The 26980-nt window shown below is 48.5% G+C and overlaps 2 protein-coding genes across 2 annotated transcripts; both read left to right on the plus strand.

Moving 5' to 3' along the window:
• The first annotated feature begins 203 nt into the window (after window positions 1-203).
• On the plus strand, window positions 204-26980 carry LOC139457875 (tubulin-specific chaperone cofactor E-like protein). Its single transcript, XM_071239223.1, has 7 exons — window positions 204-256; window positions 15353-15506; window positions 16594-16739; window positions 20101-20282; window positions 20568-20910; window positions 22874-23025; window positions 24502-26980. The coding sequence occupies exons 2-7, from the start codon at window positions 15362-15364 to the stop codon at window positions 24815-24817; spliced, it is 1284 nt and encodes a 427-aa protein (XP_071095324.1). The 5' UTR covers window positions 204-256; window positions 15353-15361; the 3' UTR covers window positions 24818-26980.
• Window positions 2693-15341, plus strand: LOC139457362 (prophage side tail fiber protein homolog StfR-like). Its single transcript, XM_071238767.1, has 31 exons — window positions 2693-2716; window positions 3252-3284; window positions 4539-4571; window positions 4965-4997; window positions 5401-5433; window positions 5897-5929; window positions 6323-6355; window positions 6759-6791; window positions 7681-7713; window positions 8117-8149; window positions 8543-8575; window positions 8898-8930; window positions 9394-9426; window positions 9536-9568; window positions 9962-9994; window positions 10104-10136; window positions 10246-10278; window positions 10601-10633; window positions 11523-11555; window positions 11665-11697; window positions 11807-11839; window positions 12374-12406; window positions 12516-12548; window positions 12658-12690; window positions 13155-13187; window positions 13509-13541; window positions 13651-13683; window positions 14006-14038; window positions 14573-14605; window positions 14715-14747; window positions 15282-15341. The coding sequence occupies exons 1-31, from the start codon at window positions 2693-2695 to the stop codon at window positions 15339-15341; spliced, it is 1041 nt and encodes a 346-aa protein (XP_071094868.1).

A 26980-nucleotide genomic window follows, 5' to 3' on the forward strand; every position in this document is an offset into this window, starting at 1 on the left:
AACATGGAAAAACATTATTCTGCACCAACCACTAGACTGGTACCCTGCCCTTCCCATCAGCTGGCGGCTGCGTGGCTGCATATTGTGCGCAACAGAGTCAGAGGACCAGTCTGCTTTTTCTAGACAATCGCAGAAACTAATGACGTATTTCACACTTCCGATGAAAATCTTTCAGTAATAGCAGCTGATTCATCTGGGACACTATGTCACAAGTTTGAATGACGTTATCTTTTCGCATCAAACAGGTCGACACTAGGTAAGCATCACATGTCCATATTGTTTCAAATGCTAGTTTACTTGAAATAACTAATGTCTTTTTTCCCCAAATTTACATTTGCATTTTGTTTGTTTACGAACGCCTAAAGTTTTAAATGTATCGTGTTACGTGTAAACACGGACGTATATACAATTCTATATTCTATATACGTCTTTGGTGTAAACAATGCACTGTGCAGTGACTCAAGGAACCAGGCTAGTAGGCCTAGTCTTCAGCGACGCTTAATTAGCTTGCGGTTTGCACGGAACTCACAGACTTTAGCTGTAGAGGTCTCAGAGTGAAAATATGGGAATCTGAAAAAAAGGTTCCCAGAGATCACCTGATGATAGCGGGTAGGGAATATCTATTTCGTTATATTTTATCATCTCTGTTAATTTAAGGATTATCCTTTTTTTGGTTCATTGAGGTCATTTATGCACAAAACTTCACATACCTACAAAGTCAGCAGCCAGTCAACGAGGGTAGCATCAAACAAAGTTCAAAGGACCTGTCAATCAAGGCAAGAGTCGAGAAGAACTGCATCAGTCAAACTTTAACAAACCAGAACAAATATTTCGGGGAGAAGTTGGCTGTTTTGAGAACAAGAAGATACAGTTGGAAAAATACAAGTTAAAAATGAAACCCTAAGACATGAAATTTGTGGAACCCAGGCAAATGAAAAAATATGCCAGGCGAGCGAGCCTGCTTGTTTGAGGTTTCATTCCTTCTCAGCCTTCCTTCTCAGGGAGTAGTTTGGATGATGAACATGCATAAATGTTGCTAAAATGGCAGGTGCATTATGGCAAGGTGAGCAGAAAGTGAATTCTCTCGACTGTACCCACCCCCCAATTACCTGACCCTACCCGAATACCCGCTGTCTCAAGAGGTAGGTACAAACTGTCCGATTGAAAAAAGTTTGACTGTGGCCCTGGCAAAATGTGTTTAGATACACATATAAAACGATCTGGTGTATACACTGAAGATGACTGAAGTTTTGTTTTTATTCAAACATATAAAAGTCATAAGGAATGGGCATAGTAGAAAGAACTGTGAACATTAGTGACTTGTACTTTAAACATACAGTACCAGATAATTTTTGTCTTGAAACAATATATCACGTGACTAACCATGGGTCCGGGTAGTCCTGTGGGTACCCAGATCCTACTCATTACCCACCCGACCCGAGTAACCGGCTTACCCGTCCCACCCCTAGACCACAGTCATATACTTAAAATATTACTGAGTGCGGGGTTAAACAACAAAGAAAGAAAGATAGAAATGTAAGCTATTGCTGAGTGGGGCATTGAACAACAAACAAGAAAGCAAAACCCAGTGTCTTCGTCTTGGAGTTTAACGTATTGTATTCACAATTGTGTGTTGTCATGGTTACAGTAAACATGTCAGTTTGCCTTTTTCAAATTCTGAAATATTGATTTTGAGATTATTTTTTTCCCCTGCATTTATAGGGTTTGAAATCCATAACAGTCTTGCGAAAACAGTCTCACCTAATCAGTTGCAGACGTAACATGTACGCGAGACAGCTCTGCAGCAGTACTCAGTGAAGCGCTTAATACTAATTAATTCAATCACCGTCGCTGTGCTGTCACCCGCGACCTCTGCGAAAGTAATCAAAGCGCTATGTAAAATCATCCACTGCTGAGAGGGCCCCCAATCCACCCAAGGTCGTGACTGGCGGGTTGCTAATCATGCTTATTGTACACATGATAAATCAATGGTTTATGGCCCAAACTCAATTACATTGACAACTTGCTCTGAGTGAGTATGGTTTTACGCTGCCTTGGGCTATATTTCAGCAATATCACGACAGGGCCACCAGACATGAGCTTTACACATTGTCAGGAATCAAACCCAGGTCTTCGGTGTGATGGGCAATGCTTTAGCCTCAAGGCTACCTGACTGCTCCTAATTTGCTGTGACATGGCTGGAATGTTGCTGACTGCTGCGATAAGCAGCACTGACTCATGCACTGACCTGTTTCCAGGCTAGCAGTATGCCGCGTGTGACAAGCAGGACGTAGGTGAGCACTGACTCATGCACTGACCTGTTTCCAGGCTAGCAGTATGGCCGCGTGTGACAAGCAGGACGTAGGTGAGCACTGACTCATGCACTGACCTGTTTCCAGGCTAGCAGTATGGCCGCATGTGACAAGCAGGACGTAGGTGAGCACTGACTCATGCACTGACCTGTTTCCAGGCTAGCAGTATGGCCGCGTGTGACAAGCAGGACGTAGGTGAGCACTGACTCATGCACTGACCTGTTTCCAGGCTAGCAGTATGGCCGCATGTGACAAGCAGGACGTAGGTGAGCACTGAGTCATGCACTGACCTGTTTCCAGGCTAGCAGTATGGCCGCATGTGACCAGTAGGACGTATGTGAGCACTGACTCATGCGCTGACCTGTTTCCAGGCTAGCAGTATGGCCGCGTGTGACAAGCAGGACGTAGGTGAGCACTGACTCATGCACTGACCTGTTTCCAGGCTAGCAGTATGGCCGCATGTGACAAGCAGGACGTAGGTGAGCACTGACTCATGCCCTGACCTGTTTCCAGGCTAGCAGTATGGCCGCGTGTGACAAGCAGGACGTAGGTGAGCACTGACTCATGCACTGACCTGTTTCCAGGCTAGCAGTATGGCCCCACGTGACAAGCAGGACGTAGGTGAGCACTGTCTCATGCACTGACCTGTTTCCAGGCTAGCAGTATGGCCGCGTGTGACAAGCAGGACGTAGGTGAGCACTGACTCATGCGCTGACCTGTTTCCAGGCTAGCAGTATGGCCGCGTGTGACAAGCAGGACGTAGGTGAGCACTGACTCATGCACTGACCTGTTTCCAGGCTAGCAGTATGGCCGCGTGTGACAAGCAGGACGTAGGTGAGCACTTACTCATGCACTGACCTGTTTCCAGGCTAGCAGTATGGCCGCACGTGACAAGCAGGATGTAGGTGAGCACTGTCTCATGCACTGACCTGTTTCCAGGCTAGCAGTATGGCCGCGTGTGACAAGCAGGACGTAAGTGAGCACTGACTCATGCACTGACCTGTTTTCAGGCTAGCAGTATGGCCGCATGTGACAAGCAGGACGTAGGTGAGCACTGAGTCATGCACTGACCTGTTTCCAGGCTAGCAGTATGGCCGCGTGTGACAAGCAGGACGTAGGTGAGCACTGACTCATGCACTGACCTGTTTCCAGGCTAGCTGTATGCCGCGTGTGACAAGCAGGACGTAGGCAGGACGTAGGTGAGCACTGACTCATGCACTGACCTGTTTCCAGGCTAGCAGTATGGCCGCGTGTGACGAGCAGGACGTAGGTGAGCACTGACTCATGCACTGACCTGTTTCCAGGCTAGCAGTATGGCCGCATGTGACAAGCAGGACGTAGGTGAGCACTGTCTCATGCACTGACCTGTTTCCAGGCTAGCAGTATGGCCGCGTGTGACATGCAGGACGTAGGTGAGCACTGACTCATGCACTGACCTGTTTCCAGGCTAGCAGTATGGCTGCACGTGACAAGCAGGACGTAGGTGAGCACTGACTCATGCACTGACCTGTTTCCAGGCTAGCAGTATGGCCGCGTGTGACAAGCAGGACGTAGGTGAGCACTGTCTCATGCACTGACCTGTTTCCAGGCTAGCAGTATGGCCGCGTGTGACAAGCAGGACGTAGTTGAGCACTGACTCATGCACTGACCTGTTTCCAGGCTAGCAGTATGGCTGCACGTGACAAGCAGGACGTAGGTGAGCACTGACTCATGCACTGACCTGTTTCCAGGCTAGCAGTATGGCCGCGTGTGACAAGCAGGACGTAGGTGAGCACTGTCTCATGCACTGACCTGTTTCCAGGCTAGCAGTATGGCAGCGTGTGACAAGCAGGACGTAGTTGAGCACTGACTCATGCACTGACCTGTTTCCAGGCTAGCAGTATGGCTGCATGTGACAAGCAGGACATAGGTGAGCACTGACTCATGCACTGACCTGTTTCCAGGCTAGCAGTATGGCTGCACGTGACAAGCAGGACGTAGGTGAGCACTGACTCATGCACTGACCTGTTTCCAGGCTAGCAGTATGGCCGCATGTGACAAGCAGGACATAGGTGAGCACTGACTCATGCACTGACCTGTTTCCAGGCTAGCTGTATGCCGCGTGTGTCAAACAGGACGTAGGTGAGCACTGACTCATGCACTGACCTGTTTCCAGGCTAGCAGTATGGCCGCGTGTGTCAAACAGGACGTAGGTGAGCACTGACTCATGCACTGACCTGTTTCCAGGCTAGCAGTATGGCCGCGTGTGACAAGCAGGACGTAGGTGAGCACTGACTCATGCACTGACCTGTTTCCAGGCTAGCAGTATGGCCGCGTGTGTCAAACAGGACGTAGGTGAGCACTGACTCATGCACTGACCTGTTTCCAGGCTAGCAGTATGGCCGCGTGTGACAAGCAGGACGTAGGTGAGCACTGACTCATGCACTGACCTGTTTCCAGGCTAGCAGTATGGCCGCGTGTGACAAGCAGGACGTAGGTGAGCACTGACTCATGCACTGACCTGTTTCCAGGCTAGCAGTATGGCCGCGTGTGACAAGCAGGACGTAGGTGAGCACTTACTCATGCACTGACCTGTTTCCAGGCTAGCAGTATGGCCGCACGTGACAAGCAGGATGTATGTGAGCACTGTCTCATGCACTGACCTGTTTCCAGGCTAGCAGTATGGCCGCGTGTGACAAGCAGGACGTAAGTGAGCACTGACTCATGCACTGACCTGTTTTCAGGCTAGCAGTATGGCCGCATGTGACAAGCAGGACGTAGGTGAGCACTGAGTCATGCACTGACCTGTTTCCAGGCTAGCAGTATGGCCGCGTGTGACAAGCAGGACGTAGGTGAGCACTGACTCATGCACTGACCTGTTTCCAGGCTAGCTGTATGCCGCGTGTGACAAGCAGGACGTAGGCAGGACGTAGGTGAGCACTGACTCATGCACTGACCTGTTTCCAGGCTAGCAGTATGGCCGCGTGTGACGAGCAGGACGTAGGTGAGCACTGACTCATGCACTGACCTGTTTCCAGGCTAGCAGTATGGCCGCGTGTGACAAGCAGGACGTAGGTGAGCACTGACTCATGCACTGACCTGTTTCCAGGCTAGCAGTATGGCCGCGTGTGACAAGGAGGATGTAGGTGAGCACTGAGTCATGCACTGACCTGTTTCCAGGCTAGCAGTATGGCCGCATGTGACAAGCAGGACGTAGGTGAACACTGTCTCATGCACTGACCTGTTTCCAGGCTAGCAGTATGGCCGCGTGTGACAAGCAGGACGTAGTTGAGCACTGACTCATGCACTGACCTGTTTCCAGGCTAGCAGTATGGCTGCATGTGACAAGCAGGACGTAGGTGAGCACTGACTCATGCACTGACCTGTTTCCAGGCTAGCAGTATGGCTGCACGTGACAAGCAGGACGTAGGTGAGCACTGACTCATGCACTGACCTGTTTCCAGGCTAGCAGTATGGCCGCATGTGACAAGCAGGACATAGGTGAGCACTGACTCATGCACTGACCTGTTTCCAGGCTAGCTGTATGCCGCGTGTGTCAAACAGGACGTAGGTGAGCACTGACTCATGCACTGACCTGTTTCCAGGCTAGCAGTATGGCCGCGTGTGTCAAACAGGACGTAGGTGAGTACTGACTCATGCACTGACCTGTTTCCAGGCTAGCAGTATGGCCGCGTGTGTCAAACAGGACGTAGGTGAGCACTGACTCATGCACTGACCTGTTTCCAGGCTAGCAGTATGGCCGCGTGTGACAAGCAGGACGTAGGTGAGCACTGACTCATGCACTGACCTGTTTCCAGGCTAGCAGTATGGCCGCGTGTGACAAGCAGGACGTAGGTGAGCACTGACTCATGCACTGACCTGTTTCCAGGCTAGCAGTATGGCCGCGTGTGACAAGCAGGACGTAGGTGAGCACTTACTCATGCACTGACCTGTTTCCAGGCTAGCAGTATGGCCGCACGTGACAAGCAGGATGTATGTGAGCACTGTCTCATGCACTGACCTGTTTCCAGGCTAGCAGTATGGCCGCGTGTGACAAGCAGGACGTAAGTGAGCACTGACTCATGCACTGACCTGTTTTCAGGCTAGCAGTATGGCCGCATGTGACAAGCAGGACGTAGGTGAGCACTGAGTCATGCACTGACCTGTTTCCAGGCTAGCAGTATGGCCGCGTGTGACAAGCAGGACGTAGGTGAGCACTGACTCATGCACTGACCTGTTTCCAGGCTAGCTGTATGCCGCGTGTGACAAGCAGGACGTAGGCAGGACGTAGGTGAGCACTGACTCATGCACTGACCTGTTTCCAGGCTAGCAGTATGGCCGCGTGTGACGAGCAGGACGTAGGTGAGCACTGACTCATGCACTGACCTGTTTCCAGGCTAGCAGTATGGCCGCGTGTGACAAGCAGGACGTAGGTGAGCACTGACTCATGCACTGACCTGTTTCCAGGCTAGCAGTATGGCCGCGTGTGACAAGGAGGATGTAGGTGAGCACTGAGTCATGCACTGACCTGTTTCCAGGCTAGCAGTATGGCCGCATGTGACAAGCAGGACGTAGGTGAGCACTGTCTCATGCACTGACCTGTTTCCAGGCTAGCAGTATGGCCGCGTGTGACAAGCAGGACGTAGTTGAGCACTGACTCATGCACTGACCTGTTTCCAGGCTAGCAGTATGGCCGCATGTGACAAGCAGGACGTAGGTGAGCACTGTCTCATGCACTGACCTGTTTCCAGGCTAGCAGTATGGCCGCGTGTGACAAGCAGGACGTAGTTGAGCACTGACTCATGCACTGACCTGTTTCCAGGCTAGCAGTATGGCTGCATGTGACAAGCAGGACGTAGGTGAGCACTGACTCATGCACTGACCTGTTTCCAGGCTAGCAGTATGGCTGCACGTGACAAGCAGGACGTAGGTGAGCACTGACTCATGCACTGACCTGTTTCCAGGCTAGCAGTATGGCCGCATGTGACAAGGAGGACATAGGTGAGCACTGACTCATGCACTGACCTGTTTCCAGGCTAGCTGTATGCCGCGTGTGTCAAACAGGACGTAGGTGAGCACTGACTCATGCACTGACCTGTTTCCAGGCTAGCAGTATGGCCGCGTGTGACAAGCAGGACGTAGGTGAGCACTGACTCATGCACTGACCTGTTTCCAGGCTAGCAGTATGGCCGCGTGTGACAAGCAGGACGTAGGTGAGCACTGACTCATGCACTGACCTGTTTCCAGGCTAGCAGTATGGCCGCGTGTGACAAGCAGGACGTAGGTGAGCACTTACTCATGCACTGACCTGTTTCCAGGCTAGCAGTATGGCCGCACGTGACAAGCAGGATGTAGGTGAGCACTGTCTCATGCACTGACCTGTTTCCAGGCTAGCAGTATGGCCGCGTGTGACAAGCAGGACGTAAGTGAGCACTGACTCATGCACTGACCTGTTTTCAGGCTAGCAGTATGGCCGCATGTGACAAGCAGGACGTAGGTGAGCACTGAGTCATGCACTGACCTGTTTCCAGGCTAGCAGTATGGCCGCGTGTGACAAGCAGGACGTAGGTGAGCACTGACTCATGCACTGACCTGTTTCCAGGCTAGCTGTATGCCGCGTGTGACAAGCAGGACGTAGGCAGGACGTAGGTGAGCACTGACTCATGCACTGACCTGTTTCCAGGCTAGCAGTATGGCCGCGTGTGACGAGCAGGACGTAGGTGAGCACTGACTCATGCACTGACCTGTTTCCAGGCTAGCAGTATGGCCGCGTGTGACAAGCAGGACGTAGGTGAGCACTGACTCATGCACTGACCTGTTTCCAGGCTAGCAGTATGGCCGCGTGTGACAAGGAGGATGTAGGTGAGCACTGAGTCATGCACTGACCTGTTTCCAGGCTAGCAGTATGGCCGCATGTGACAAGCAGGACGTAGGTGAGCACTGTCTCATGCACTGACCTGTTTCCAGGCTAGCAGTATGGCCGCGTGTGACAAGCAGTACGTAGGTGAGCACTGACTCATGCACTGACCTGTTTCCAGGCTAGCAGTATGGCTGCACGTGACAAGCAGGACGTAGGTGAGCACTGACTCATGCACTCACCTGTTTCCAGGCTAGCAGTATGGCCGCGTGTGACAAGCAGGACGTAGGTGAGCACTGTCTCATGCACTGACCTGTTTCCAGGCTAGCAGTATGGCCGCGTGTGACAAGCAGGACGTAGTTGAGCACTGTCTCATGCACTGACCTGTTTCCAGGCTAGCAGTATGGCTGCATGTGACAAGCAGGACGTAGGTGAGCACTGACTCATTTACTGACCTGTTTCCAGGCTAGCAGTATGGCTGCACGTGACAAGCAGGACGTAGGTGAGCACTGACTCATGCACTGACCTGTTTCCAGGCTAGCAGTATGGCCGCATGTGACAAGCAGGACATAGGTGAGCACTGACTCATGCACTGACCTGTTTCCAGGCTAGCAGTATGGCAGCGTGTGACAAGCAGGACATAGGTGAGCACTGACTCATGCACTGACCTGTTTCCAGGCTAGCTGTATGGCCGCGTGTGTCAAACAGGACGTAGGTGAGCACTGACTCATGCACTGACCTGTTTCCAGGCTAGCAGTATCGCTGCGTGTGTCAAACAGGACGTAGGTGAGCACTGACTCATGCACTGACCTGTTTCCAGGCTAGCAGTATGGCCGCGTGTGACAAGCAGGACGTAGGTGAGCACTGACTCATTTACTGACCTGTTTCCAGGCTAGCAGTATGGCTGCACGTGACAAGCAGGACGTAGGTGAGCACTGACTCATGCACTGACCTGTTTCCAGGCTAGCAGTATGGCCGCATGTGACAAGCAGGACATAGGTGAGCACTGACTCATGCACTGACCTGTTTCCAGGCTAGCAGTATGGCAGCGTGTGACAAGCAGGACATAGGTGAGCACTGACTCATGCACTGACCTGTTTCCAGGCTAGCTGTATGCCGCGTGTGTCAAACAGGACGTAGGTGAGCACTGACTCATGCACTGACCTGTTTCCAGGCTAGCAGTATGGCTGCGTGTGTCAAACAGGACGTAGGTGAGCACTGACTCATGCACTGACCTGTTTCCAGGCTAGCAGTATGGCCGCGTGTGACAAGCAGGACGTAGGTGAGCACTGACTCATGCACTGACCTGTTTCCAGGCTAGCAGTATGGCCGCGTGAGTCAAACAGGACGTAGGTGAGCACTGACTCATGCACTGACCTGTTTCCAGGCTAGCAGTATAGCCGCATGTGACAAGCAGGACGTAGGTGAGCACTGACTCATGCACTGACCTGTTTCCAGGCTAGCAGTATGGCCGCGTGTGACAAGCAGGACGTAGGTGAGCACTGACTCATGCACTGACCTGTTTCCAGGCTAGCAGTATGGCCGCGTGTGACAAGCAGGACGTAGGTGAGCACTGACTCATGCCCTGACCTGTTTCCAGGCTAGCAGTATGGCCGCGTGTGACAAGCAGGATGTAGGTGAGCACTGACTCATGCACTCACCTGTTTCCAGGCTAGCAGTATGGCTGCACGTGACAAGCAGGACGTAGGTGAGCACTGACTCATGCACTGACCTGTTTCCAGGCTAGCAGTATGGCCGCATGTGACAAGCAGGACGTAGGTGAGCACTGACTCATGCACTGACCTGTTTCCAGGCTAGCAGTATGGCAGCGTGTGTCAAACAGGACGTAGGTGAGCACTGACTCATGCACTGACCTGTTTCCAGGCTAGCAGTATGGCCGCGTGTGTCAAACAGGACATAGGTGAGCACTGACTCATGCACTGACCTGTTTCCAGGCTAGCAGTATGGCCGCGTGTGACAAGCAGGACGTAGGTGAGCACTGACTCATGCACTGACCTGTTTCCAGGCTAGCAGTATGGCCGCGTGTGTCAAACAGGACGTAGGTGAGCACTGACTCATGCACTGACCTGTTTCCAGGCTAGCAGTATAGCCGCATGTGACAAGCAGGACGTAGGTGAGCACTGACTCATGCACTGACCTGTTTCCAGGCTAGCAGTATGGCCGCGTGTGACAAGCAGGACGTAGGTGAGCACTGACTCATGCACTGACCTGTTTCCAGGCTAGCAGTATGGCCGCGTGTGACAAGCAGGACGTAGGTGAGCACTGACTCATGCACTGACCTGTTTCCAGGCTAGCAGTATGGCCGCGTGTGACAAGCAGGACGTAGGTGAGCACTTACTCATGCACTGACCTGTTTCCAGGCTAGCAGTATGGCCGCACGTGACAAGCAGGATGTATGTGAGCACTGTCTCATGCACTGACCTGTTTCCAGGCTAGCAGTATGGCCGCGTGTGACAAGCAGGACGTAAGTGAGCACTGACTCATGCACTGACCTGTTTTCAGGCTAGCAGTATGGCCGCATGTGACAAGCAGGACGTAGGTGAGCACTGAGTCATGCACTGACCTGTTTCCAGGCTAGCAGTATGGCCGCGTGTGACAAGCAGGACGTAGGTGAGCACTGACTCATGCACTGACCTGTTTCCAGGCTAGCAGTATGGCCGCGTGTGACAAGCAGGACGTAGGTGAGCACTGACTCATGCCCTGACCTGTTTCCAGGCTAGCAGTATGGCTGCACGTGACAAGCAGGACGTAGGTGAGCACTGACTCATGCACTCACCTGTTTCCAGGCTAGCAGTATGGCCGCGTGTGACAAGCAGGACGTAGGTGAGCACTGTCTCATGCACTGACCTGTTTCCAGGCTAGCAGTATGGCCGCGTGTGACAAGCAGGACGTAGTTGAGCACTGACTCATGCACTGACCTGTTTCCAGGCTAGCAGTATGGCTGCATGTGACAAGCAGGACGTAGGTGAGCACTGACTCATTTACTGACCTGTTTCCAGGCTAGCAGTATGGCTGCACGTGACAAGCAGGACGTAGGTGAGCACTGACTCATGCACTGACCTGTTTCCAGGCTAGCAGTATGGCCGCATGTGACAAGCAGGACATAGGTGAGCACTGACTCATGCACTGACCTGTTTCCAGGCTAGCAGTATGGCAGCGTGTGACAAGCAGGACATAGGTGAGCACTGACTCATGCACTGACCTGTTTCCAGGCTAGCTGTATGCCGCGTGTGTCAAACAGGACGTAGGTGAGCACTGACTCATGCACTGACCTGTTTCCAGGCTAGCAGTATGGCCGCGTGTGTCAAACAGGACGTAGGTGAGCACTGACTCATGCACTGACCTGTTTCCAGGCTAGCAGTATGGCCGCGTGTGACAAGCAGGACGTAGGTGAGCACTGACTCATGCACTGACCTGTTTCCAGGCTAGCAGTATGGCCGCGTGTGTCAAACAGGACGTAGGTGAGCACTGACTCATGCACTGACCTGTTTCCAGGCTAGCAGTATAGCCGCATGTGACAAGCAGGACGTAGGTGAGCACTGACTCATGCACTGACCTGTTTCCAGGCTAGCAGTATGGCCGCGTGTGTCAAACAGGACGTAGGTGAGCACTGACTCATGCACTGACCTGTTTCCAGGCTAGCAGTATAGCCGCATGTGACAAGCAGGACGTAGGTGAGCACTGACTCATGCACTGACCTGTTTCCAGGCTAGCAGTATGGCCGCGTGTGACAAGCAGGACGTAGGTGAGCACTGACTCATGCACTCACCTGTTTCCAGGCTAGCAGTATGGCTGCACGTGACAAGCAGGACGTAGGTGAGCACTGACTCATTTACTGACCTGTTTCCAGGCTAGCAGTATGGCTGCACGTGACAAGCAGGACGTAGGTGAGCACTGACTCATGCACTGACCTGTTTCCAGGCTAGCAGTATGGCCGCATGTGACAAGCAGGACATAGGTGAGCACTGACTCATGCACTGACCTGTTTCCAGGCTAGCAGTATGGCAGCGTGTGACAAGCAGGACATAGGTGAGCACTGACTCATGCACTGACCTGTTTCCAGGCTAGCTGTATGCCGCGTGTGTCAAACAGGACGTAGGTGAGCACTGACTCATGCACTGACCTGTTTCCAGGCTAGCAGTATGGCCGCGTGTGTCAAACAGGACGTAGGTGAGCACTGACTCATGCACTGACCTGTTTCCAGGCTAGCAGTATGGCCGCGTGTGACAAGCAGGACGTAGGTGAGCACTGACTCATGCACTGACCTGTTTCCAGGCTAGCAGTATGGCCGCGTGTGTCAAACAGGACGTAGGTGAGCACTGACTCATGCACTGACCTGTTTCCAGGCTAGCAGTATAGCCGCATGTGACAAGCAGGACGTAGGTGAGCACTGACTCATGCACTGACCTGTTTCCAGGCTAGCAGTATGGCCGCGTGTGTCAAACAGGACGTAGGTGAGCACTGACTCATGCACTGACCTGTTTCCAGGCTAGCAGTATAGCCGCATGTGACAAGCAGGACGTAGGTGAGCACTGACTCATGCACTGACCTGTTTCCAGGCTAGCAGTATGGCCGCGTGTGACAAGCAGGACGTAGGTGAGCACTGACTCATGCACTGACCTGTTTCCAGGCTAGCAGTATGGCCGCGTGTGACAAGCAGGACGTAGGTGAGCACTGACTCATGCCCTGACCTGTTTCCAGGCTAGCAGTATGGCTGCACGTGACAAGCAGGACGTAGGTGAGCACTGACTCATGCACTCACCTGTTTCCAGGCTAGCAGTATGGCCGCGTGTGACAAGCAGGACGTAGGTGAGCACTGTCTCATGCACTGACCTGTTTCCAGGCTAGCAGTATGGCCGCGTGTGACAAGCAGGACGTAGTTGAGCACTGACTCATGCACTGACCTGTTTCCAGGCTAGCAGTATGGCTGCATGTGACAAGCAGGACGTAGGTGAGCACTGACTCATTTACTGACCTGTTTCCAGGCTAGCAGTATGGCTGTACGTGACAAGCAGGACGTAGGTGAGCACTGACTCATGCACTGACCTGTTTCCAGGCTAGCAGTATGGCCGCATGTGACAAGCAGGACATAGGTGAGCACTGACTCATGCACTGACCTGTTTCCAGGCTAGCAGTATGGCAGCGTGTGACAAGCAGGACATAGGTGAGCACTGACTCATGCACTGACCTGTTTCCAGGCTAGCTGTATGCCGCGTGTGTCAAACAGGACGTAGGTGAGCACTGACTCATGCACTGACCTGTTTCCAGGCTAGCAGTATGGCCGCGTGTGTCAAACAGGACGTAGGTGAGCACTGACTCATGCACTGACCTGTTTCCAGGCTAGCAGTATGGCCGCGTGTGACAAGCAGGACGTAGGTGAGCACTGACTCATGCACTGACCTGTTTCCAGGCTAGCAGTATGGCCGCGTGTGTCAAACAGGACGTAGGTGAGCACTGACTCATGCACTGACCTGTTTCCAGGCTAGCAGTATAGCCGCATGTGACAAGCAGGACGTAGGTGAGCACTGACTCATGCACTGACCTGTTTCCAGGCTAGCAGTATGGCCGCGTGTGACAAGCAGGACGTAGGTGAGCACTGACTCATGCACTGACCTGTTTCCAGGCTAGCAGTATGGCCGCGTGTGACAAGCAGGATGTAGGTGAGCACTGACTCATGCACTGACCTGTTTCCAGGCTAGCAGTATGGCCGCGTGTGACAAGCAGGACGTAGGTGAGCACTGACTCATGCACTGACCTGTTTCCAGGCTAGCAGTATGGCCGCGTGTGTCAAACAGGACGTAGGTGAGCACTGACTCATGCACTGACCTGTTTCCAGGCTAGCAGTATAGCCGCATGTGACAAGCAGGACGTAGGTGAGCACTGACTCATGCACTGACCTGTTTCCAGGCTAGCAGTATGGCCGCGTGTGACAAGCAGGACGTAGGTGAGCACTGACTCATGCCCTGACCTGTTTCCAGGCTAGCAGTATGGCCGCGTGTGACAAGCAGGATGTAGGTGAGCACTGACTCATGCACTCACCTGTTTCCAGGCTAGCAGTATGGCTGCACGTGACAAGCAGGACGTAGGTGAGCACTGACTCATGCACTGACCTGTTTCCAGGCTAGCAGTATGGCCGCATGTGACAAGCAGGACATAGGTGAGCACTGACTCATGCACTGACCTGTTTCCAGGCTAGCAGTATGGCAGCGTGTGACAAGCAGGACATAGGTGAGCACTGACTCATGCACTGACCTGTTTCCAGGCTAGCTGTATGCCGCGTGTGTCAAACAGGACGTAGGTGAGCACTGACTCATGCACTGACCTGTTTCCAGGCTAGCAGTATGGCCGCGTGTGTCAAACAGGACGTAGGTGAGCACTGACTCATGCACTGACCTGTTTCCAGGCTAGCAGTATGGCCGCGTGTGACAAGCAGAACGTAAGTGAGCACTGACTCATGCACTGACCTGTTTCCAGGCTAGCAGTATGGCCGCGTGTGTCAAACAGGACGTAGGTGAGCACTGACTCATGCACTGACCTGTTTCCAGGCTAGCAGTATAGCCGCATGTGACAAGCAGGACGTAGGTGAGCACTGACTCATGCACTGACCTGTTTCCAGGCTAGCAGTATGGCCGCGTGTGACAAGCAGGACGTAGGTGAGCACTGACTCATGCACTGACCTGTTTCCAGGCTAGCAGTATGGCCGCGTGTGACAAGCAGGACGTAGGTGAGCACTGACTCATGCCCTGACCTGTTTCCAGGCTAGCAGTATGGCCGCGTGTGACAAGCAGGATGTAGGTGAGCACTGACTCATGCACTGACCTGTTTCCAGGCTAGCAGTATGGCCGCATGTGACAAGTAGGACGTAGGTGAGCACTGACTCATGCACTGACCTGTTTCCAGACTAGCAGTATGGCCGCGTGTGACAAGCAGGACATAGGTGAGCACTGACTCATGCACTGACCGTTTCCAGGCTAGCAGTATGGCCGCGTGTGACAAGCAGGACGTAGGTGAGCACTGACTCATGCCCTGACCTGTTTCCAGGCTAGCAGTATGGCGGCTTGTGACAAGCAGGACGTAGTTGAGCACTGACTCATGCACTGACCTGTTTCCAGGCTAGCAGTATGGCCGCGTGTGACAAGCAGGACGTAGTTGAGCACTGTCTCATGCACTGACCTGTTTCCAGGCTAGCAGTATGGCCGCGTGTGACAAGCAGGACGTAGTTGAGCAGCCGAGGAAGACGCTGGTGGAGGCGATATTCAACAAGTACATCGACGACATGGAGGTGGAGTGTGACGTTCATGTATTTGTGCCAAAAAGAGGCCCAGCAAAAATATCAGGTAAAGTTTATGATAATGGCCATGTGTTATATATATGTCATATATATATATACCGTATTCGACGTAATAAGTGCCCTGCTGTTATAAGCGCCCACGGAAATATTTGCTAATATATTTGCTTGTGAACTATACCAATTAGCACCCCTTCCGATTGATAAATGTACACAAGACATATTTATTCTTGTATAATAAGCGTGTTATATGCATCCTTAATTATGGGAAATTAAATTCTGGAAAAATATATCTGTTGTATATAAACATTTCAGGCTGTCAGCATAAACCACAAAATTAACGATCTTTCAACTCTGTTGTTTTTCACCAAAATTATATTCGAATAAGAGCCCCCTATTTCTAATTTTGAGAGCGCCCTGGGCGCTTATTATGTCGAATACAGTATATCATATATGTAACATTTTTAGAATCCTTTTGTTCAATTGTTACCTCAAACTGTACTTCTGTTTGACCGTAGCCCTGGCAAAATATTTTTAGATACACATATTAAATGATCTGGTCATGCATACACTGAAGTTCTAGAATAGTTTGGTCATTAAACAATATATCAAGTCAAGAAGTGACTAACCACGGTCCGGGTCCCAGCCCTAGTGAGCCAATCAGATGACAGCTTTCTGAGAAGATTCAGCTTCCTTTCTTTACCAGTTCGATTTGGACAGCGATACACCATGTTTCTTCCATGGAACTCACTTTTTGGTGTAGGTGCCATGGTGCACAAAAATGATGGGATGTGTCATACGTTTCCACAACAATGTCACATCGCTGCCTTAATTATTTACATTCAGAACAGAAGTTCATTTTTTAGACAGATATGCTGGTTGATCTGAATGCTTTTCTCACCTCAGCTGTGAATTTAACAGCTGGATGCTGATTGGCTGATTAGAAAATTCACCTGATCAACCTCCAAAAGACGTTAAAAGATGTTACTGGTTGTTACCCTGTCTGGCGCTAGGCAGTAAGGGGCTAAAACAAGGACTGGTCAGCTCGGAGTCAGTATGCTGTTTCTGAGTGGGGTATTTGTGTTAAACTGTGGCATGGTATCTCACTCACTCACTCACTCACTCTTGTGATTCAGAATCAGGGGACCTCATCCTTCCCCGGAACCTCCATCTGACGGACTGTGATGTGGGCGTGGCTGGAGACTGTGACGAACTACGCAGGATGTGTCAGGCTGTGTGCGAACTGGACCTTATGCAGAACAAGATTTCACAATGGACAGAGGTACGAGTCATTTCATGTGTGTTAGACCTCTTTGAACCAGAGAGTATTTATTTTAAAAGGGAAATGTTTTTTATCATGCTTATGCTACTGTTATATATGTGTTATATATGCACATGCTCAAGTTTCTACTCGACACCACACCAGTAATCAGACTAAACAAACATAAAGGATTGGCGGGTTATGACACAACTCTGGGGATCGGACAACACAAACATAAAGGATTGGCGGGTCATGACAACACGCAGGGGATTGGACAACTCAAATATAAAGGTTTGACGGGTCATTACACCATGCCAGGGACCAGATAACACAAAGATAAAGGATTGGCGGGTTATAACAACACACCAGGGACCCGACAACACAAACATAAAGGATTGGCGGGTTATAACAACACACCAGGGACCAGACAACACAAACATAAAGGATTGGCGGGTTATAACAACACACCAGGGACCAGACAACACAAACATAAAGGATTGGCGGGTTATAACAACACACCAGGGACCAGACAACACAAACATAAAGGATTGGCGGGTTATAACAACACACCAGGGACCAGACAACACAAACATAAAGGATTGGCGGTTTATAACAACACACCAGGGACCCGACAACACAAACATAAAGGATTGGCGGTTTATAACAACACACCAGGGACCCGACAACACATACATAAAGGATTGGCGGGTTATAACAACACACCAGGGACCAGACAACACAAACATAAAGGATTGGCGGTTTATAACAACACACCAGGGACCCGACAACACAAACATAAAGGATTGGCGGTTTATAACAACACACCAGGGACCCGACAACACAAACATAAAGGATTGGCGGGTTATAACAACACACCAGGGACCAGACAACACAAACATAAAGGATTGGTGGGTTATAACAACACACCAGGGACCAGACAACACAAACATAAAGGATTGGCGGGTTATAACAACACACCAGGGACCAGACAACACAAACATAAAGGATTGGCGGGTTATAACAACACACCTGGGACCAGACAACACAAACATAAAGGATTGGCGGGTTATAACAACACACCAGGAACCAGACAACACAAACATAAAGGATTGGCGGGTTATAACAACACACCAGGGACCAGACAACACAAACATAAAGGATTGGCGGTTTATAACAACACACCAGGGACCCAACAACACAAACATAAAGGATTGGCGGTTTATAACAACACACCAGGGACCCGACAACACAAACATAAAGGATTGGCGGGTTATAACAACACACCAGGGACCGGACAACACAAACATAAAGGATTGGTGGGTTATAACAACACACCAGGGACCAGACAAGACAAACATAAAGGATTGGCGGGTTATAACAACACACCAGGGACCAGACAAGACAAACATAAAGGATTGGCGGGTTATAACAACACACCAGGGACCCGACAACACAAACATAAAGGATTGGCGGTTTATAACAACACACCAGGGACCCGACAACACAAACATAAAGGATTGGCGGTTTATAACAACACACCAGGGACCCGACAACACAAACATAAAGGATTGGCGGTTTATAACAACACACCAGGGACCCGACAACAAACATAAAGGATTGGCGGGTTATAACAACACACCAGGGACCCGACAACACAAACATAAAGGATTGACAGGTTATAACAACACACCAGGGACCCGACAACACAAACATAAAGGATTGGCGGTTTATAACAACACACCAGGGACCCGACAACACAAACATAAAGGATTGGCGGTTTATAACAACACACCAGGGACCCGACAACACAAACATAAAGGATTGGCGGTTTATAACAACACACCAGGGACCCGACAACACAAACATAAAGGATTGGTGGGTTATAACAACACACCAGGGACCAGACAACACAAACATAAAGGATTGGCGGGTTATAACAACACACCAGGGACCAGACAACACAAACATAAAGGATTGGCGGGTTATAACAACACACCAGGGACCAGACAACACAAACATAAAGGATTGGTTGGTTATAACAACACACCAGGGACCAGACAACACAAACATAAAGGATTGGTTGGTTATAACAACACACCAGGGACCAGACAACACACCAGGGACCCGACAACACAAACATAAAGTATTGACAGGTTATCCCATAAACAACACACTATATCCATTCTCAAGAAAATCAGTTGTTAGTGCTCGCTACTGCTATGCAAAGATCTGATGTCATCCCATTCCAGGTTATATCAGAATGACTTTTCTCAAAGTTTGATAAACAGGAAGTTGACATTACCCAATCAGAAAGCAGCTTTCTCATCCTTTAGGGCACTCGTTTCAAACTGGTGACTTCAGTTCGCAACTATGCTTTGAAAAATAATTTAAGTTCTCGATTCAAAATATGACAACTGAAAAATTCTGGAATGTCTTATAGATGGTCAAAGTTGTTTGACAGTACTTCTCACAGGCTATCACTGGACTATGTAATAACTCTACCATTTCAAATGTTTAGCCCATTGAAGCAAGAAAAAGACAATGATTTTGACAGAATCACTCATGCTTCTATTAGGAATGCCCAGTTTTAACGTTTTTTGAGGTTGCATTATTAGAAAACACTTCAGACTTTCACTTTCACGATCTCAAAAATGCCGCTCTGATTGGTTGGATGAAAGGTAGTTCTGACATGACCTGTAATGGGATGTCCTCAGATTTTTGTTAAGAGGTAGCAAGAACTACAATGTCATTAAAATCAAATCTTAGTTCTCGCTATCGTTAAACAAAGATCTGAGGACATCCCAGTAGGGGTCATGTCAGAACGACCTTTCCTCCGACCAATCAGAGCGCCGCTTACCAGATTATGAAAGTGACAGTCGGAATGTGATTTCTAATCATGCATCCTTGAAAACTTTAACACTGGGTATTTCGAACGATAGTTACGGGTTTAAAGAATGAATCAATACAATATATTAACCATTCCAAAATGTTTTTTTGTTCCGGTTTCAAATTTTTAATCGAGAATTTGTCAAAACATGTTTCGAAGCGTAGTCACCAATTTGAAATTATTGCCGTAAATGCTGCCTTCTGATTGGTCATTCCATTGGTCGGTCAAAGTTCATGCAAGGTCAGTGTGACGTGACCCGTAATGGGATGTCCAGAAATCTTTGTTTAGCGGCAGCGAGAACTTGGAACTGATTTTAATGAGATTGCAAGAACTAAATCTGATTTTAATGAGATTGTCCATATGTCCCAAACCTGGGACCTCAGTGTTTTTTACTTTTAGCGAGTGTCAAGAGTGTTCAAACTGCATCAACAGAACACCTGGTTGATACAGGACAGACTGGCTTTTTATATGACATTGATTTATTTCTGCTTACAGGTCTTCAAAGTTATCAAAGAGATACCCAACTTGACCTTTCTGAACTTGACCTCTAACCCCCTGACCCCCTGTGAGGAGCTGGGTGACCCTGACCTTGTGTTCCCGGGGATGAAACAGCTGGTTCTAAACCACACCAACATCGACTGGGGCAGCATCGTGCGCATCCTCCACGTCTTCCCTGGGTAGGTCTTGTGATAATCATTTGTATAACAAGACTTGTGTCATGGGTAGAGACGGCAGGAGTTCAAGGTCTCAGCTACATCGAGAGGTAACTAATATGTGCTGGCATTTTAGCTGATTTGATTTGACCTCTGCAGAGATTTCAACCATAATGATTTGTGTAGAATGATGACGATTATCATTCCGTGGACCTTGGAAAGATATACTACTGCCATCTTGAGCCAACTGCCCAGTAAGATCAAACATTGCTGCAGATTGTGTCATTAAACCACTAACTTTTCTCACAGCCTAAATGAACTGCACCTGAGTCTCAACGGCTACAGTGACATCAACTTCCCTGATGACTTCTCCTACCCGGCTCTGCGCAAGCTTCACTTCAACGGCAACTCCGTCACAGACTGGTCGCAGTTAAAACGACTGGGCCACACATTCACGCAGCTGAGGAACCTAGTCCTGACGACCTGTGAACTGACATCACTTGGAGAAGAAGAGGAAATCGCTGCAGCTTTCCCTCACTTGTGTGTGTTGAACATCAACAAGACGCGTGTTGGCAGGTGGGAGGAGATTGACAAACTGAGACTGTTTCCGGCCCTGACCGATGTCCGAGTGGTCGGCATCCCACTATTTGAGGTGAGGTCACAACTGGTCAAAGGTGGACTGTGTATATTATAGTCAGCCATTACCTGTTTGTGTGTAGACCACACTGTGTCCTGCCTGTTTATGTATGGTCAGTTGCTTCAATGTCTGTCTGACATCTGCCTGTGTGTCTGCCTGACCATCTGCCTGTCTGTCTGACCATCTGCTTGTCTGTCTGTCTGCCTGTGTCTGTCTGACCATCTGCCTGTGTGTCTGTCTGACCACCTGCCTGTGCCTGTATGACCATCTGCCCGTGTCTGTCTGACCATTTGCCTGTGTGTCTGTCTGACCACCTGCCTGTGCCTGTATGACCATCTTCCCGTGTCTGTCTGACCATTTGCCTGTGTGTCTGTTTGACCATCTGCCTGTGTGTCTATCTGACCACCTGCCTGTGCCTGTATGACCATCTGCCCGTGTTTGTCTGACCATTTGCCTGTGTGTCTGTCTGACCATCTGCCTGTGTGCCTGTCTGACCATCTGCCTGTGTCTCTCTGACCACCTGCCTGTGTGTCTGTCTGACCACCTGCCTGTGAGTCTGTCTGACCATCTACCTGTGTGTCTGTTTGACATCTGCCTGTGTGTCTGTCTGACCATCTGCCTGTGTGTCTGTCTGACCATCTGCCTGTGTGTCTGTCTGACCATCTGCCTGTGTCTGTCTGACCATCTGCCTGTATGTCTGTCTGACATCTGCCTGTGTGTCTGTCTGACCACCTGCCTGTGTGTCTGTCTGACCACTTGACTGTGCCTGTCTGACCATCTGCCTGTGTGTCTATCTGAGCACCTGCCTGTGTGTCTGTCTGACCACCTGCCTGTGCCTGTCTGACCATCTGCCTGTGTGTCTGTCTGACCACCTGCCTGTGCCTGTGTGACCATCTGCCTGTGTCTGTCTGACCACCTGCCTGTGTGTCTGTCTGACCACCTGCCTGTGTGTCTGTCTGACCATCAGCCTGTGTGTCTGTCTGACATCTGCCACTGTGTCTGTCTGACCATCTGCATGTGTGTCTGTCTGACATCTGCCTGTGTCTCTCTGACCATCTGCCTGTGTGCCTTTCTGTCCATCTGCCTGTGTGTCTGTCTGACCATCTGCCTGTGTGTCTGTCTGACCATCTGCCTGTGTGTCTGACCATCTGCCTGTGTGTCTGTCTGACCATCTGCCTGTGTGTCTGTCTGACATCTGCCTGTGTCTGTCTGACATCTGCCTGTGTGTCTGTCTGACCATCTGCCTGTGTGTCTGTCTGGCCATCTGCCTGTGAGTCTGTCTGACCATCTGCCTGTGTGTCTGTCTGACCATCTGCCTGTGTGTCTGTCTGACCATCTGCCTGTGTCTGTCTGACCATCTGCCCGTGTGTCTGTCTGGCCATCTGCCTGTGTGTCTGTCTGACCATCTGCCTGTGTGTCTGTCTGACCATCTGCCAGTGTGTCTGTCTGACCATTTGCCTGTGAGTCTGTCTGACCACCTGCCTGTGTGTCTGTCTGACCATCTGCCTGTGTCTGTCTGACCATCTGCCTGTGTGTCAGTCTGACCATCTGCCTGTGTGTCTGTCTGACCATCTGCATGTGTGTCTGTCTGACCATCTGCCTGTGTGCCTGTCTGACCATCAGCCCGTGTGTCTGTCTGACCATCTGCCTGTGTGTCTGTCTGACCATCTGCCTGTGTGTCTCTCTGACCATCTGCCCATGTGTCCATCTGCCCGTGTGTCCGTCTGACATGTCTTTGTGTCTGTTCATCAGTCTTGTTTATGTTAATATGTCTGTCTGACTGTCTGACCTTTCTTCTGTCTGTTTGTATTTATGTCTGTCAATTCGTATGTCTGTCTTTTCATGTGTCTCTCTGACTGTCTGTCTGTTTAACTATCTGTCGGACCTTTCTTGTTTGTCTTTTCATGTGTCTGTCTGACTGTCTGTCTCTCTACTTCCATCTCGTCTGTCCATCACATTGCTCACTCTGTTTTTGCAGGGAATTTCCGACAAGAAGCGGCGTCAATTATTGATAGCACGGACCCCCAACATTGCTTATCTGAATGGAAGTGTAGTTCCTGCCCAGGAGAGGGAAGATGCAGAGAGGGCCTTTGTGAGACATTACATGGGTGAAGACAGCAAGCCAGCACGGTACGTGTCCTCTGTGGGTCACCTAGCCCTTCAGAACCTGCATGATGGGGCAGTGGGGTTGCCAAGGGGTTGAAGTGTTTTGCTGGTCAGTCAGCATGGTCAGAAGACCCCAGATTGATTCCTAACCTGGGAACAGTGTGTGAAGCAGTTTTCTGGTTCTCGGCAATTTCTGTTCTAAATGCAATGAAATTTGATGAATGTGTAGTTGGTATGGGTGCTCAACATATGTGTTCCGTTTTTTTGGCCATATTTTTAGTTTTGACCTTGGTTTGATCTTTGTACTTCAACAACATTGGCAGCTAAGACTTGCCATGGCCATTACTCAGATTTCCTTGTTCAAAATGTTCAAAATGTTATGGTGGTCGTCATAAACAAAATTAAGTAGTAACAACGTTTGTGATCGAAAATGGGACAGCGACTCGTCTCGCTGTGGACTGAGTCGGAGTGCGAGACTGTCGGATTAACGGGTCTAAATAGCACTGATTTAATGGGTTCCCATCATTAGTGTCGGATCACAAGTGTCGGATTAACGAATAATGCTCTATTTATAAAAAAGGTCCGAAAATTGTTTGAAGGAAACTTTCGATTACTATAATGATATATAGTGTTTTTCTGCATTGATACTGTCTTGATTTAGAAATTATGAGTTTGATATTACTACTAGAGAAGCACCTACCTGTGTTTTATGAAAATACTGAAATACGAATAAATAAAATCTTAAATATGCCTCTCGATTCAGTGACATGATTGCGAAATTTACTTTTACTGTATATATTTAGACACATTTCAAATGTCTCATTGTGAGTATGTAGTTTTTTGAATAGAATGCAATATGAATAAAACTGGTGCCTTGTGTTCCATAGCAACAAATTTGATTCAAGTTCGACCCGTGGAGATGCGGGGTAGAATAGGTCTTCTTGCTGTAAAAGGTGACTATGTTTGTTGTAAAAGGCGACTATGGGATCGGGTGGTCAGACTCGCTGATTTGGTTGATGCATCTCATCGATCCCAAGTGCGTAGACCTATGTTCATGATATCAATCGCTGGATTGTCTGGTCTAGACTGGATTATTTACAGACAGCCGTCATATAGCTGGAATATTGCGGAGTACTGCGTTAAACAACAAACCAACCAATCGATTCAAGTTCAAATACGTGAACCATGTGTTTCCACACTTATCAATCAAGACCTCATCTGGTGACTTTTATATTTCTGGAATACTTTTCTTTAATATTTAATAGAAATGGCTAAATGTACAAGTCAGCTTGCAAATGATAAGTTTTTGATCCAGTGTCATTGATCATTTATGACAAATCCTGGGCAGTTCTTATGGTTCGATGCTTGGGTCTTTAAATACACTTGTTTGTAATACGAGTATTCAGTGCTTGTTTATAACACTGATGACCTTCTCATATGGACTGGTTAATGGCTGTATTTGCTTGGCATCACTTTAGTGATATAATTGTCTTGTTTCAGATATGAGGAACTTGAAGCCCGCTATGGTAAACTCGACGCACTGGTAAACATTGACCTGACGCCCCCATCATCCTGCAAAGTTACTGTGATATGTGAAGACAAGCAGGAAGAAATGGACGTCTCTGTCAATCAAACTGTCACCCAATTCAAAAAGTTCTTGACAAACTTTGTGGGCCATCCTCCATCCAAATGGGTGCTCTTCTATCATGAAACACAGCTTAATTTTGGCCCCAGTCGGATGTTGTATCCTAATCGAAAATTGTATGCATATAATGTGAGTGATGGGGACGAATTTATCATTTACATGAAATCATGATATAAATAATAATATATATACCCCTGAAAAAAAGGCAAGCACCAGTGGGCTTGGACGAGTCTAAATTTACTAACCAGGTACTTGACACCCTATTGGGTAGTTCAAATTGTTCTCTATGCATTTGGTATGTGGATAGCTATCCTCCCAAGGCAAGAGACTTAACTGACTTTAAAGGCCCAGTTTCTACCCTTGCCGAACTAGGCTGGAATTCCTGGGCTCGATCGTAGAGCCACCAGTGGTTATAACAAGTTTTGTCTCCTCTAAACCTCTCCTATGGACCAATCAGCTTCCCCCTCTCAAACAAAATGGCGGCGTCCAGTCAAGACGATCTCATCGATAATCAAGATCAATGTTGTGATAAAATGGATCTTACATTGCGAAGTGCATCAAATCATGTGAGCACCTTGAATAAAAACATGAAAAGACTTGGAAAATATCTGTTGACGCAAAGTTGGCGGTACACATGTTTTGCAAATCCTGCAATCAACCGAAATCTGCATGACAGTTTATGAACCTGATTTCAATTTTATTGTGCAAATTTGATTGGACTATGCATAGACTCGTTAGTCCAGCCAAAATGGAACTCCATAATACCAGCCTAGTTCAGCAAGGGTGGAAACTGGAATTTTATAGTGCGTTAACTCACTTGCCTGGGGAAGATGGTGGATAGCCTGTTAAACACATAGCTTACCTCATTAGTGTCTTTATTTAAAACAAATGGTGTAAATAAAATGATTTTATGAATTATTCGATAACAATATCAGTCTACCAAATGAAAAAAAACAAAATAATTTGTTGACAAATATAATTTTGACGTCATGATCTCACGTAGTTGCTGTCCCTCCTTTGAAGTACATTGTTGACTAAGTAAGGATAAGATGTATGGATGAATAATTTCTTAATTACAATTAGGAGCGATGTTTTGGTGTGGGTAGGGCTGGCTATCGATATAGATCATTGAGATCGATAATCGTTAACTAAGTGTCCATCAGTTGTCGATAAATATCGCAGAAGTAACTTTGGACAAATATGCAAAAAGCTGAGAGAGAAGACAACATATTTCATGTCACTGGTGAGCAGGTACACATTTATGCATGGATTGTATTGAGGTCATTTAAGATAAGTTGCTTTCTGTTTTCGGCAATGGACAGAAATAAGTCGGCTTCGGTACATTAACAATTTATTTCATCACAATAGTTTATGTAAGATATCAATGACACAATTTTCACATGGATAATGATAAAAAAATTCGTTGAAAATATTATCAATTATCGATCTTTTTGCAGCCCCAGGTGTAGGTTTCAACCCCTTTTTCAAGCAAGTGATGACCCCACACTGAAACGTCACTCCTATTTGTAATATTGAAGTTTTTCATCCATATATCTTATCATTACTGAGTACTTCTAAATGCCTGTCAAAGAAGTTACAGTGTTCACAACCCGATAATAAATAAATACCATATTTTTGTGGATATGATGTACATATTTTAAACAAATACAGCTGTGTGAAGAAAGTTGGACATTATGCATGGAGATAATATTTATTTTTTTTTGTCCAAAAAGCAAAGACTTTACTGCTGACAGGTAACATCGAAAATAGCAGGTACGGAAATCGGCACTGACATACGCAAGTTAGTCCTGTTATTACACTGTCTGGTTATGAAAACTGATAATTCTCTGTCTGGCTTTCTGTCTATGATCTATTTTTTTGTTAAATTTATTCAACATTTCAGTCAATGTTTAATTTCAGTGAAATTGTGTGTGAACTGACCGTCAAATGAAACCAACTCACCGTTATCTATAGTATCCACGATCATAGACTGCTCTTGACACCTTGAGCACTAGTTACTAGGAAATGACTACATATTGGACCCGGTACATATTGTCTTGGGTGATGAAAAAATGACAGCGAAAGAGGCTGGGTGAGCGCCAAATGTATCACAGCTTTATGACCAATTATTGCAGGGGTGTGGATATTAATATGAATTCTGTACTACTGTCCATGCAAGATGTCATTTCTGAAGCAAATCTTGAAAACTGTTCAATATTTCTTCACCATGCTTGGTTCATAGATAGGTCCAATGGTGAACTGGTGCCTTTTGATAGCTTTGGATTTTGAAAAAAAAATTTTTTTCGAGTTTCCATAACAACTACTTTGACTGAA

The sequence above is a fragment of the Haliotis cracherodii genome, unplaced genomic scaffold (assembly GCF_022045235.1).
Source record: "Haliotis cracherodii isolate W230 unplaced genomic scaffold, xgHalCrac1.p SCAF_12, whole genome shotgun sequence".
NCBI lineage: Eukaryota > Metazoa > Mollusca > Gastropoda > Lepetellida > Haliotidae > Haliotis > Haliotis cracherodii.

Coding starts and splice junctions, on each gene's coding strand:
- LOC139457362 (XM_071238767.1), top strand. CDS start 2,693: ATGGCCGCGTGTGACAAGCAGGAC. Junction 4,572..4,964: donor CCGCGTGTGACAAGCAGGAC/GTAGGTGAGCAC, acceptor ACCTGTTTCCAG/GCTAGCAGTATGGCCGCGTG. Junction 10,279..10,600: donor CCGCATGTGACAAGCAGGAC/GTAGGTGAGCAC, acceptor ACCTGTTTCCAG/GCTAGCAGTATGGCCGCGTG.
- LOC139457875 (XM_071239223.1), top strand. CDS start 15,362: ATGGCCGCGTGTGACAAGCAGGACGTAGTTGAGCAGCCGAGGAAGACG. Junction 16,740..20,100: donor AGATTTCACAATGGACAGAG/GTACGAGTCATT, acceptor TTCTGCTTACAG/GTCTTCAAAGTTATCAAAGA. Junction 20,283..20,567: donor ATCCTCCACGTCTTCCCTGG/GTAGGTCTTGTG, acceptor CTTTTCTCACAG/CCTAAATGAACTGCACCTGA.